The sequence below is a fragment of the Neoarius graeffei genome, chromosome 4, assembly GCF_027579695.1.
Source record: "Neoarius graeffei isolate fNeoGra1 chromosome 4, fNeoGra1.pri, whole genome shotgun sequence".
NCBI lineage: Eukaryota > Metazoa > Chordata > Actinopteri > Siluriformes > Ariidae > Neoarius > Neoarius graeffei.
Genome location: NC_083572.1, coordinates 103,990,844 through 104,005,589, shown reverse-complemented (window position 1 = coordinate 104,005,589; position 14,746 = coordinate 103,990,844). Strand labels below are relative to the sequence as shown.

The 14,746-nt window shown below is 42.6% G+C and overlaps 1 protein-coding gene across 4 annotated transcripts in view; it reads left to right on the top strand.

Annotated features, from left to right (window-relative positions):
* ppig (peptidylprolyl isomerase G (cyclophilin G)) overlaps positions 1-14,746 on the top strand; it is a 62,967-nt gene that overhangs the window by 29,833 nt on the left and 18,388 nt on the right. For all 4 annotated transcript variants that reach the window (XM_060920105.1, XM_060920109.1, XM_060920108.1 and 1 more), the window contains 3 exons: positions 10,194-10,380; positions 10,561-10,788; positions 10,933-11,014. In XM_060920105.1, the coding sequence (XP_060776088.1) occupies positions 10,194-10,380; positions 10,561-10,788; positions 10,933-11,014 (497 nt within the window). The remainder of the gene's footprint in view (positions 1-10,193; positions 10,381-10,560; positions 10,789-10,932; positions 11,015-14,746) is intronic.

Sequence of the window (14,746 nt, the reverse complement as noted above, 5' to 3'; positions counted from 1 at the left end):
AAACAATTAACGTTAACAGCACTACAGCAAGTGGAATAAAACACAACCCTGTTCCTTCACATTATAGGAATTCTTTCAACAGAGACGTCATAAAATGGTGCTGTGTACGCTTTGTAAAACTGAAATGGCCTACCGCAGCTGCTATACATGCGCATCAAGACATGATTACATTAATGCACTGTTCCAGCCCGAGTTGAATGTAGAGTTCATGATGGACCCATGGAAGCCTCTCTCCATTTACCCTTAGGGTAGTATCTCACTGGGCTGCGACTAGTTGGAGATGCAACAATGGCACGGTTCCGCTATGATATGTGCAGAGTAGTCAACAACAGTGGACGCCGCACAGCCCAAACCAACAAAAGTAAAGTGTTTATTCAGGGTTTATCGTGGTTTGTTTTAAGTTTAGAGCAATTCCAGCGTTATGGACGCGACACTTGAACTCAAAATGGCAACAAATGACCCAGTGCATGTTTTATTGTCTCCCAGTATTTAAACAGGTGTTGCACATTTTAAGGCTGTACCATACTGGAGAAGTGATAGAACAAGAACAATTCCCATAGTACATCTAGGGCATGCCAGAAAATGCCAATAAAAGATGCGTTATGGATGTGACAGAAAAAGTATCACTTTTCTTGGGTGACTGTACATTTTTATCAAACTCTGTGAAATTGTAAACCTAATGTCGAAATGGAGATATCCATTTGATAGAGGGGTCCAAGGTGAATATTAAAAAAATCTTTGTTTAAAATATTTTGTATTTCATGCAGAGTTTCGGAAGGAAAAGTCAGCGTTATGGATGTGACGAAATTCCGTTATGGATGTGACGCGTCTGAAATAGACATGGCATATGTTTAGAAAATCAGCAATTTAACCACCATAACCCTTTGAAAAACTCTCTAAATATCAGCTAAAACTATCAAAGTTCTTAAATAATATTTAGGATGGCTATTGTTTTGCTGTTTTGTGGATTTTAGCATACATTTCTGTGGCTTGTGGCAATAATATAGAATTGTACATGATCAAAGTTGATTTTAGCTTGGGTTTTACATTATAAGAAAGACTGACTGACAGTGACATATTAGGTTGGTTACAAACTGGTTCAACTTATTCACATCTGTAAAATACAGGCCAAGGTGATATCTCTGGGAGTGGTTTTGATGTGTTACCGGAATTTCCGGCGCGCTCCGGCTTGCTCCCCCTCAAATTAAGCGCTGTTTGTAGGACACTGCCTCTGATCTGTCCTACAGTCTACCAACAGCAAAGGAACACAACGCTAGCTAATGTCGTTAGCTAATAGCTACTACAGAAGAACAAAGAGGTTACAATGGGTTATTTTAGCCTATTTGGTTACACACTTGCCGCCACAGAATGTTAACAGCAATGTAATGCCTTTTCTGGCTAATTTTATTCGTCTTACCTCCAACAAAGTGGTCACTACACAAGCGCTGGTATGCCGAGGGCTGCCAATCTGTTAATGGCCGCTATCCATCTTCTCCGTCGGGATCCGATAAAATGATAAACCTTGCCTTGTTTGTTGATGGTTACTACATCCAGGTGCACAACAATATAGTGGCATGATGGAAGTCTTGCTGAAAATAAACACTTTCTTTGCTGCCGTTCCTCAATGCTGGCTGTGGTAAACTACTGGTACAGGGTCTCCGCGGATCCTTAAAAAGTCTTAAAAAGTCTTATTTTTAATATGTGTTTTTTAAGGTCTTAAAAAGCATTATATTTCGCTATTTTTTGAGCTATGGTATTAAATTTCACATGGGAGGTATTAAATTTCATCCGGGTAGCCTACGGTAAATGGAAAAAAAAAACATATGTCTGGATTTTTTTTCCGCGCTAACGTTATTTATTCAACCAGCGTCGTTTGTTATCAAGATGCTGAACAAGTAGCACAAGAGCCGTTGTGTGTCTAGCACTAGTTCTAATAGCGCAGGAACCACGCCACAGGGGGCAGTGTGTTCTTTTATCCATGTAGTAGAACCATTGAGAGTAGAGCAGACGAGGAAGAAGTGGTTGAACTTGAACATGAGCGGAGATGGGGAAGTGTAAGTTTAGTAACAAGTGGCTTGAGGAGCCAAAATACAAAAGTTTGCTAACAACAGCAACTTCAGAATATGAAGCGAGATGTAAGGTATGTCGGAAAGACATCAAGTTAACAACAATGGGCTGTAAAGCCCTTGACGCTCACTCGAAAGGGGAAAAGCATATGCGCTATGCTGCTAGTCGGGCAACAACAGTCCCCATGCCAATGTTGGCCTCTACGGTCACAAAAAGTGCAACGCCAGCTTTAGCGTCTCCGGCAGCGCTCGAAACTAACGGTGTCCCGACGTCCCGGGGACCATAAAAAATGTCATTGGGACACAAAATTATCATATCTGGGACAATCCCGGGACAATGGAAAAAAATAGATCTAGAAAAAAAGTTCTACATTAATATTATTTACAAAGCCGTAACACATACGTAGACATTCACCTAATTTGTCAATTTTAATTTTAAAACGTTAACAGCGAAAAATACGGTAGTAGCTACACTTTCGATGCACCTGCATCCGTAGGCTACAGAGCAGCGCATTCTGTTCTAGAATCTTCGGCCGGAGTCCGCATTATATGGACTTGGAATGGAATTGCTACCGCACACGCTGCGCCGACTCTTGCCAGAACAAAAATGCTGAAGTGGTTGAAGCGGACCGACCGCGGGGAAGAAACTGAAAGCCCAGACATAACGTCTCCGGGACCTTCAGGATCCAAAGTGTCATCGCCTGGTCTGCAGGCAACGCTAGCAACTGAATGAACTTAATGAACACTGTTAGACACGTTATAAAATACAACAGGAATGATGTGGCTGGATAACGGAAAAAATGGATAAAATGGATAACGGAAAGTTCATAAAATGGATAACGGAAAGTTCATAAAATGGATAACGGTAATAGTGAAAATGATAAGTTGGCCTTATAAGTGCCAACAGATATTCAAGGTATAAGTAGATGAAATGAACATAAAAGGGATCTTATTTTCAACTAAAGTGTACTGCAGATGTAGGGAGTTGAAACATTTTCTGAATGAGCTAGTTGGCCCCTTTAAATAAACGGGTATCTATTCATACAGTGAGATCGCCAAAGTTTAATAAACTGAAAATGCAATAACTGTAATTTTGAAGTAGATGATGTATAGGACATGTGTCTCTTGTGTCTTGTGACTTATTGTAAAAATGATATAAAGGGTTCAAAATCGCATAGTTACAAATATAATAGTAACTTCATATGATAATATTAACCACTGGTTATTTCAGAGAGGAAAAAAATGGGGACACTCTTGCTTCCATTCGGGACAAAACACCACAGAATTCGGGACCACTAGGGGACACAAAGAAAAAAAGTTAATTTCGAGCCCTGGTCTCCAGGTCCCAGCACAAGTGCTTTCACGGCATTCGCCCCAACCGCTATGCTGAAGGCAGAAATACTGTGGGTTCTGCAGAAGATGCACTTATTTATTTTTAAAAAATGCTTTGAACTTAACCTAGAGTGTGCTTTTTTTTTTTTTTTACTGTACGTATTTGTTCCACGGTAGTGGTCTTATTTTTTATACTCAGTGGTCTTAAAATGGTCTTAAAAAGTATTATTTTTGCTGGTCAGAAATGTGCAGAGACCCTGTGGTAGTACATGTCCAAAATGGCGGCCGCGTTTGTCGTGACGTCACGTGAAAAGGGTCCATAGAATCAGCACTCATCAAAATTTAAATGTATGCATTCTTTTGCTCTGTATGCATTCTTTTGAGGAAATATTTGTTTGATTATTCAAGTACGTGATTTAATATAAAAAAAAAATCAAACATCATTATGATTTCACAATAACTGGCCCATCAATAAGCATGATGAGCACAAATATATCTTACAGGCCGCGTGACGTAGACGCGGTTGCCCAGACCACAAGCCCTAACTTAAGCGCAATAATGGATGTGGCACAGGCGATAATTCGCGTATTTGTACGTTTGACGACATTTTATAAGCGTCTCTTCTAGTTAAACATCAATAAAATTTTATTAATTCTGTCTTTCAGCGAAACGTTATACAAACCAGTGTGACAGTGAGTATTGTTTTGGCTGGGAACGACCCGGAAGTGGAGGACTGATCACAGCGCCACCTGCTGAATACAGCTAAAATGTTGGGATAGCGTAAACCGTGCCATTGCGATAAAATATGCAAATTAGCAACAATTTTCACTTGGAATCACACTGAATTGATATTCGCATATTTTATCGCAATTGTTGTGTCTCCAACTAGACGCGGGCTGTCGCAGCCCAGTGAGAGACTACCCGTACACTTGCACTTCCTGTCTCACGGAAACAGACTTAAGAACGGTTTGTGACGGCTTTGCGACGCGTTTGCGGCTATTTCGAGAGCAATTTTGTCGCACGAATTTTTTGAACATGTTCAAAATTTCAGCGACGAAGGAGCGACACTTTGCGACTCGTGCGAGGAAATTGAGAAGCCCCGCGAATGTTTCAAGACACTTTTGAAACTCTCTCGCGAATGACGTTCGCAATTTGTCGCAAGCTGTCCCAGCTCAGTGAGATACTGGCTTTAGTAAATACCCTCACATTAGTAATTTTACCCCAGTACTTCCATTTCAACTTGAGTTTCTTACCTGAGAACTGTGGCACCCTGACTTTCTGCTAAGGTTAATGGAGAAACTTTTTCATTCTTGTGAAATGAAATCTATCGGACATAAAGGTTAAACCAAAAATGGCAACTCTATAGAGGACTTTCACTGACAACACACATATTGCTGGGTGAATGGAGAAACAGCCGCGGTGGTTAATAATGAAATTCGAGATGAGTGCAGTCAGTACAATCTCTCTGAAATTATAAAAAAAAAAATTATATTAGCTGATCACGTTCTATCCAAAAGCTGAAACATGCAGGCATCACAGATCCCTATAATTTGCCCACAAATGTATTTATTTTGCACATTGCTCTCTCTCGCTCATGCTCGCTCTCTGTGCGCACGTGTTCACCGCTTCAGATGGGTTAAATACAGAGGAGGAATTTCACTGTGCTCGAATTTACATGTGACAGACCTCTTTTTAATTTACCCACAAATGTATTTATTTCACTTGGTGTTCAGTGAACCAGCTACGGGATTTGGGACACGACGACATCCTGAACTATTTAGTATTTGGACTTCTGAATACACCGGAGATGCTAAAAGCAGACAGAAGTACAGATGCCTATCAATATTTCGAGGCAGGTTTTGTGCTGGAACGTTATGGGTAATTCCCGATAAATAAAAATACCTTATTATGACAAAGTTAAGCTCAAACGTGGACTTCTAATTAGGGCTGGGTATCAGTCAATTTCCTAGATCAATTCGATTTCGATTCTTAGGGTTTTAAATTGATCACGATTCGATTCAATTCAATCTGAATCATCTGTTCAATCTGCTCTTAAATAATGAAAATATCTCCATACAATACGTTGCAAAATACACGTCTTTATTTTGTAAATTTGACAGTTCACACGTAACTGTAAACAAAACTCTTATCTTCCTGTAATTAAAAAAGTGCAAATAAGTGCGAATGTAAAAAGTGCAAATGAACGTTGCAGCAAATTGTATTAAGTGAAAAAATATTAACAAAACGAAGACAGTAAACTTAAACTGTCACACTTAAGAGAGTGAGGCCCTGTCCACATGGCAGTGGATTCAGGTGAATCCGATAAAATTGTTTATCGTTTCGGCCTGGCGTCCACACGGCACCGGTGTTTTGGGTGCCCCAAAACGAAATCTTTTGAGAACGGGTTCCAGAGTGGAAAAATCTGGCAACGGTGCTGTTGCGAAGTCGTCTGGATGAGTAGAACGGATTTGTTTACGATGACGTAACAACCACATGACGGTCAGTGCTTCACGCCGGGTAGAAGTGTAACGAACTCGATGCGAGTTGTCAACAAATCCTATAACTTGGTTCATGAAACGCGCTTACAAAATATTTTCACTGTGAATATTTATTGTGTAATGGTGCAAAGTGAGAGAGAGCGAGAGAATAGCCCTTAGGGCAGAGTCTTTAGTCCAAACACTGCGGAAGTACTGAGTATAACCAAACCGTGCACCGCCCGTGCGCTTTCCAAAAACAAAAACAATCCCGCCAGCAAAAATAGGGAAAAAAAAAAAAGTGATCTTACCTCTTCAGATGTTGGTTTAAGGGCCAATTTATGCTGACAACCCAGTCCTCGCAGATGGCGTCTGCGAAGGCCCCCCCCCCCCCTTCGCAGACGCTCTGCGCGCACCTCCCAAAATTTGTGACCACCGCAGACAGCGTCGCAGACGAGGGCTCTGATTGGTCCACTCTACATCCGCTGTACACGCACTTCCGCTTCCCTACTTCCCCGGTTTGGTTCGTTTTCACGACCGCCATTTTTAAAAACACGAGTGAAGATGGAGCAGCACGAAGAGCGGTTGATCGAGGAAGTACGTACATCTATACGACTCCAGTTCTAGTCATTATAAGGACAGCGGTGTTGAATGACCTGTTGCTCAGTAACCGGAAGATAAACACTCCACTAACCACACCCACCAACTACTCCTAGCGATTTCGCGACTTTGCACCCCCTTGCATTGTGGCGATGAATAACATCGCGCACGCCTATTACTCCCCGCTCAACGATAAATTACAACTGTCTGCGAAAAGCTATCTGCGAAAGCCTTGTCGCAAGAGCATGCAGAGGCCTTAAGTCCGACAATACGTTCCTCAAAAAGGGCGTAGAAGAACAAAGTAATCCATCAACGTGTAGCATTCAATTTATTCCGGACCATTAAAGAATTCTGGAGGATATCAGAATGTTGGCATACCGGCTTCCATCTACCCCCGTTCATTCCTCTTTCCGCGTCTTTCGTTTTACGCTACTGATTAATAATCCAAACTTTGTGGCTGATGCTACAGAAGAAGGGGTTTATGCGCATGCGTCGTCTACTTCTATTGTTCTGGTGTCTCCAATGGGACCGTCTTACAGCGCACGTAGAGGTGTGGCATGTGTATTGCATCGCTTTCAGCAAGCGTTGCGTTGCCATATGAACCTGATATTTTACTGATCCTTTGCCCATGTGGACGCGATATTTAAAAAAAAAAAAAAAAAAAATCTCGTTGTCGTGTGGATGTAGCCTGAGAGATTCTTGTTGAGGAAAAGGAGCTCATTGACTAGGACTGCACTGACAGCAATGTCCAGGTGTCACACGTGACTCTGTTTGCTGACTGCATTTTCATTCGTATCGCGTCTTTCACAGATGTATACATCATGGGTATCACGGTTTCAGTCAGATGTTTACGTTGCACCATAACGTAGTGTGGTTCGAGCACCTGAATGAGCTGCCTGAATCCTTCATTTTCCACTACTGAGTATGGGTGTAAATCTCTGCAAACAAAAGTTGCGATGGCCTCTGTTATCTTTATGGCCCGCGGAGACTCTGATGGTAATGCTAGCAAGTCCTTCGGTTTCTTTTGTTTTGCTCCGGCCGGCTTGTTGTCAGAAGCTAAGGTTAGCGTAGTGTGGTACCTTGTCAGGTGGTTTCTGAGGTTTATAGTATTCCTACAATAACTGAGCTCTGCTTGGCATATCTTGCAAACTACCGTGGTTTTATCAAGCTCTTCGTCCTTTGTCCTTTTAAATTTGAAATGAGGCCAAGAAAAAATAATAGTTTGTTTCCGGTTACCCGACCGACCGTTTAAAAAAATGCCCCGACCCTAGACTTTTTTGTTAGATGTTTAAAAAAAAAAAAGTATTTTCGCCGACCAACAATAAATTTTGAAAAAAAAAATATCTGCATTACGATTTGCATAATATTGTCGATCTGACAAGTGACTAATTCTAAAACGCATATATCGGACAAGAAACACTCATTGATTTCTCACGGCCTCGATCTGACGTCATGACCTCTTTCCGGGAAACTCCGGCTTGTGTTGTACACAGCGCTAGGCATCATGGCGGCCAACGAAGTGTTCTTGATTACCGTGATCGGTTGCAACCACACGGAAGATTGTAAGACAATAAGTTCATTTTATAAGTTTTCAACTGTAAAAGAACTCTACGAACATTATCATCCTCCGCTGGACGAGTCATGCAAACAGTATACACACAGCGCCCAGGCTAACGGCGGTATCGATATCACGATGGAAGTCACGTTGGAAAGCCTGCTCAACAATTTTGGCTTGCGGGCACTGACATTTGAATGTAAACGGAAGCCGGAGTTTCAAAAAATGTTAGCTATCAAAACAAAAATACTAAAAGTACACGAGGACGCAAAAGTAGAGGCAACAAAGGTGACAAATAATGCATTCCAAGTGCTCATGGCGGGCACTTCTTTGTATTCATATTAAACATACAAGTTCACAACATGGTGTTCCTAATAAAGTTAAGGTTCAACATTTGTAGTTATGTTTATAGTTCCTTTAAGCGTCCGAGCACTCCATATTTTATCTATGGGCTCCGAATCCTGTATTCCACAAGCTTCACTGGTTTTCTTAGGCCTGGTTCTGGATGGTTGAGTCACAGAATGACACTTCCCCACTATGTGCCACTGTTTGTCCCACACCTAAAATTTATTTTTAAAAAAAAACCTACCTACCCGGTATTTTGTGTGATAAAAAAAAAAATAAAAAAAGACCTACCTACCTACCTACCCTATTTTTTTTCAAGATGTAATAGGAAACAATTAATTATTTTTTCTTGGCCTGATTCCACACGTCAGATTTCATTTGAGACGGCTTGCCGAGCGGTGTTTTCCCTGCCTCAGCCATGGCTCTGGCCTCAGCCATTTTGTGTGCGTGCTTGAACGTCACGACGTACGATTGCGCAGCTGCGTCATCACGCACGAGACGGCTGAGGGAGGAAAATCGCACAACACACGAGATTGTGTTGTGGGGAAAAAAAACTCGATTTCATGCCCTGTGAATCGGTAGTGCGAAATTTAAATGAAATTTTTTTTTTTTTTTTTTTTTAAACCCAGCCCTACTTCTAATAGTAATAAACAAGCCAGGGCCTAGATCTAGCATATTGTATGGCAGGGGTCTTCAATCCTATCCGCAAAGGGCCGGTGTAGCTGCAGGCTTTCATTACAGCCAAATTGGAGGCTCACTTGATTGTTGACTGGAAACGAGGGTGAAATGATTAAACAAGTGAAATCAGGTGTAGCTCCTGCTTGGTTGGAATGAAAGCCTGCAGCCACACTGGCCCTTTGTGGATAGGATTGAAGACCCCTGTTGTATGGTGTTTAGCTTCGTCTACACTATCAGAACATAAACGTTGCTAGTCGAGCCAGGCATTGGATCTAATAAAATGTCGCATCGAAAGCCCATTTTAACGCTGCACAGAGCTTTCACGCTAACCTGATATAAAACGTTCTCCGCGCACACAGGCATGTTTGTATCATCCAGTCTTCCTGTTTAACTGCAGCTTGCCATTTTTCTCATCTTTCTTGGTTCACCAGAAAGCGGTGAAAAGTTAAACCAGGCTGATCTCCACGTCTGTTATTACATCCAAAAGCAGTACAGGTCTCTGGCATTTGTTCTTTTTTAGATGGAACTTCTACAAGTTTATCTGTACAATCACTCGCTCGTGTACACTTGTGCCAGTTGCTGGCAAACACACAGCTTGACCAGCAACATGGCAGCGTAACCAAATCTGCAGTTACGATATGATGACGTGAAAGTCCTCTATATCTGAGCCTTTTTCTCTCAGGTGTCTGGTGGTTACCATCAAATCCCTGTATATATGTGATCTCCAGTTTCAACCTTGTGTGATATCTTTAATAAATCAGATTTATTTATTTTATTTATTTTAAACCCAGATTTGGCAAGTCTGACCTTCTTACCAACCAATCAGAATAGAGAACTTTAGTCGTATAATTACATTGACAAAGCTGCAAAAATTAATCTAGACTTAATCAATAGCTACAACTGAAAGATGACTTTTTTTTTTTTTTTGTGAATTTCTGATGTGCAGCTGAGGCGGCATGTTTTTGGTGTTGAATTAGCAGCTGAATCAGGCACTAGCTTTGGCAAGATCGGTTCTCTCGTTCATGCTTGGCATATTTGTTCTTTTACATTTCTGTAGTTCGTTAGTCAGATTTTCCTGGTGGACGAGTTGATCATTTTGGTTATTGTGCGCATGTATAAAATTTTATTCTTTGATTACGCTAGCCAAGAAGGAGAAGAAGAAGAAGAAACAGCAGTCGTCTAGCGAGAGTAGCGAGGACTCCTCGTCCTCCTCGGAGTCTTCCAACGAATCCGAAGAGTCCGACAAGGAGGACAAGAAGCACAAGAAGAAACATAAGAAGGAGCAGAAGAAAAAGAAGGAGCAGAAACACAAGAAGAAAAAGGAGAAGGGGTCTGTATGCGACTTGGACATTTTCATAAACTTGGTGTGGTGCTTAGCGAATAAAGACGTTAAACCCGTCGCACGCACGCCGGTGCGTGTTTAATAATTTTTAAAGATCCTCAGGGTTGGTTGTTCAGCCACAGGAGTCTCAATCACAGAAGTTTTATAATTATTACAACTACTGTCTAGGTCTGATGAGGAAGAAGCCAAGGAGGCGGAGCCTCAGCAGCCCGTTTCATCTATCCGTCCAGAGGAAGTCCCGCCCATCCCAGAGAACCGCTTCCTGATGAGACGCAGTCCTCAGCCTCAACCTAAAGAGGAGCAGGGCAAGGACAAACACAAGGAGAATTCTGGGAAAGAGAGGCAGCGAGAACGGGAGAGGGACCGAGAACGAGACCGGGAGAGAGACAGGGAGAGGTGTGTGATATTTTTCTGTTCTTAGACGTAGAATATTCTCACCTTGTACATTGTCTATTGGGCCACTGTGTGTCCGTGTATAAAGTTGTAGCCTCAGCTTTACGTCTTAGTGCTGCTGTGTGAATAAAAGATGCTGTGTTTCAGACCCACGATGAACTCGCGACCAAATCGCACACGCCTGGTCATGACCCGATCCGGCCGGAGAATTAAAGGAAGAGGACCCAGGGTAAGATCACAGAATGACTGTGCCTGCACCCTTTATACCCAGGGTTCTCAAAGTGGAGTCTGTGAAGCATAACCTGGAGATCTTTCAGGGCTTTCCACTAAGGCTCATACTAGCCAGCCATGACAAATAAGTAGCCAGCCGGGGAGGGAGTAAACACAAAATAAACTCCTGTGCATGCAGTTCCCAGGATTAACTGTATTTTCCACAGACCATTTATTTATTCACTTTACTCAAATACAAAGTAAAATGGCAGTAAATCTTCTTTCTTTTCTTGCGTGTTGCATCATGAGGCGTTCCTGGCTTGTAAATCTCTTATTTTCAGTGCATGACACATTCACGCAGCTGAGCATGCTATGAATTAACAACGACAACGGTCTGCAGTGGGGCTACACAATTACACACTCAGCGAACATTTCTCCATTTGTGTATGAAAATACACTCCAACCACTCAGTTTGGGTTCATTTACAACCAACGGTGTCTTTTGATGCCAGCACGTAATTGAACGAGAGAAGACTGTTAAAACTGTTAATATTATAGTCAGGCTGTCTGTTGTTGCCCAAATGAGGATGGGTTCCCTTTTGAGTCTGGTTCCTCTCGAGGTTTCTTCCTCATGTCGTCTGAGGGAGTTTTTCCTTGCCACCGTCGCCACAGGCTTGCTCATTGGGGATAGATTAGGGATAAAATTAGCTCATGTTTTAAGTCGTTCAAATTCTGTTAAGCTGCTTTGCGACAATGTTTATTGTTAAAAGCGCTGTACAAATAAACTTGATTCAATTTGAAGACTGGTTTACCGGAGACAAAATAAGCGTCATCTCTGCTTCTGTTCCCTCCCCAACACACTACTGCCTCCGCCGAGTGCGCGCGCACACCGCATGTCGGGGCCGCAGATGAGTTAGGGCCTCTGCGTGCTCTTGCGACAAGGCTTTCGCAGATAGCTTTTCGCAGACAGTTGTAAGTTATCGTTGAGCGGGGAGTAATAGGCGTGCGCGATGTTATTCACCGCCACAACGCAAGGGGGCGCGAAGTCGCGAAATCGCTAGGAGTAGTTGGTGGGTGTGGTTAGTGGAGTGTTTATCCTCCGGTTACTTATAATGACTAGAACTGGAGTCGTATAGATGTACGTACTTCCTCACTTCCTCAGTCAACCGCTCTTCGTGCTGCTCCATCTTCGCTCGTGTTTTTAAAAATGGCGGTCGTGAAAACAAACCAAACTGGGAAAGTAGGGAAGCGGAAGTGCGTGTACAGCGGATGTAGAGTGGACCAATCGGAGCCCTCTTGTCTGCGACGCTGTCTGCGAGGCTTCTGCGGTGGTCACAATTTTTGGGAGGTGCGCGCAGAGCGTCTGCGAAGGTGGGGGGGGGCTACGCAGACGCTATCTGCGGCGCCGTCTGCGAGGACTGGGTTGTCAGCATAAATTGGCCTTTACTCTCCCTTGATCAACGAAGTCGGCGGGGAATTTGTGGTTATTATCGGTACAAACAGCGCAAATCACAAATAAGTGCGGTTCAGTTTGACATTGTCAGTCTGTTTAGATAAACATTTAATTTGATTAAAATCGAAAATGAATATTTAGAGCCTGTGGGCTACAAAAATAAGTCATTAAAGTAGCCGGCTGGACTTAATTGTGTAGTCGGCTGTGTGGCCGGCGCTTGTGGAAAGCCCTGTCTTTATTTCATTTCTGTGGTGGGAACCATGACCCACCAACACATTTTATAAAATGGGTTCTTGGAGGGGGGGGCTTTTGTCTCCAAAAATGTATTACACAATTAAGTACATGCTTGTGTGTGTGAAATAGTCCAGAATTAATTGAAGTCTAATGTGAACAAGAGTTATATACGATGATCTTACCTGATGTTCACACTGGAGTTCCGTTAAATATTGCCCGTGTTTGTTCTTTGGTCACAGCTGATGGCAGAATGACTGAGTGTTACTGACCAATCAGGTTGCAAGTAAAAGCAAGCACTGAATTGAAAACTTATGCCGCTTTTCCACTACAAACGCGGCTGTGCCGTGCTGAGTCGAGCTGAGCGGGGCTGTTGGAGTTGCATTTCGACTACAACCGCGCTGAACCGTGCTGGCTGGAAGTGGGTGGACACATTGGGTGGAGTTAGCGAAAGTGGGTGGACGTCACGTGATGTCGTTAAGCGGCGCAAACAGTGACATCAGTGAGCTTTTAAGCGGTAGTCTCACGACCCGAATAGTAAACAATAAACATGGAGGACATGGAGTCGTTAGTGTTGCTGGTCTTGGTGCTGTGGCTTGTTGTCACCGACAACGCCAACAGATACTGGCAAGAGCGTATAGATGAGGCAAGGCGCATAAGGCTTCAGAAATTCTCGTAATTCGTAATTATTCTTCTTCCAGGTTTGCGGTGTTTACAGATCCCAGCGTGCTCGCGGGGCGTGTGTGGGCATGTGAGGACACTCCTCCTCACCAATCAGTGCACAGGGGAGTGTCTGCTCACGCCCCCAGCCTCACTCGGCTCACTTTGGCTCGCTTCAGCCCCACTCCAAAACGGTACGAGTTTTAGGGGCTAAGCAGGGCTGAAGCGAGCCGAGTCGTGCTGTTTTTTGGTAGTCGAAACGCGAGCTGTGTCGGGCTGAAGCGAGCTGAAGTGAGCTGAAAAAGGGTAGTGGAAAAGGGCCATTAGTCTTACTAGTGAACAGCGATAGACATTTACACTCTGAATCATGCTTCATTGCCAACGTTCCAGCTTGTCTTCACCAGGATGTGATGCGACGTCTCACTTTATCTGTCTGTATAAAGTCAACTGGTACAAGTAGCTCAAATTCAGCGTCCAGAGCTACAGCGAAGGCAACCACCCACTAGAGTTACCCTGATTTGTTTTCATCTATATTACTTTGATTTTTTTTATTTGACATTCTCAGTTCTTGTATAAAAAATAAATACATGGTTTTAGTTTCAAATAAACCACACCACATGCTTAAACTAAAAACAGAGAGTCAGGATAACACAATAAAGCTCGAAAGCTTATTTCCATTGTGGTCCTTTGATGTTGGATGGCAGCAGATGTAAAAATGACGAGTGGTGCTGTGACATATTACTAAAATTGTAAAACAAAATTACATACAGTATACACATCAGATTAACATCGTATACATACTATATAAGTGCAAGCCCTACACTATCTGATCTCTAAGCCATGTTTTCACAGCACGTTTAAACCCGTTCAAACTAATGATTACCTTAATATTACCTGGTAACTTATTCCACAGACTAGTTGCAACATATAAAAGGAGTCCTTCCCTATTTTAGTTTGCACTCTTGGAGGAATAAAATCTGTGGAACACCCCCTAGTGAAGTAACCATGAACGTCCCTCACTCGACTAAAGAAATTCTTTAAATATTTAGGGACATCTCCATTTACAATCTTGTATACCATGCTCAATTCCGTTTGAGAGACTCTATCCTCTACCCTCAACCATCCCAGCCTCTTAAAATGATGAGGATCAAGGTGAGTTCTTGGGGGCAGATCCAAAATGGTCCTTACTAATTTATTTTGTGAGGTCTGGAGCTTGTTCTTGAAATACCTAGTAAGGCCATACTACTACTGATGATAAATGTAACCCACATACTTGGCTACCTCGAGCTGGTTATGGTTAGTGTGTCGTGGTAGTCTGTATCTCGAACGTAGCCAAAAAATATACTTGCATGGAAAGTTGCCTTAAAACGATTTTATTGCGCAGAAACAATGCAAGCGTGAGTGATTT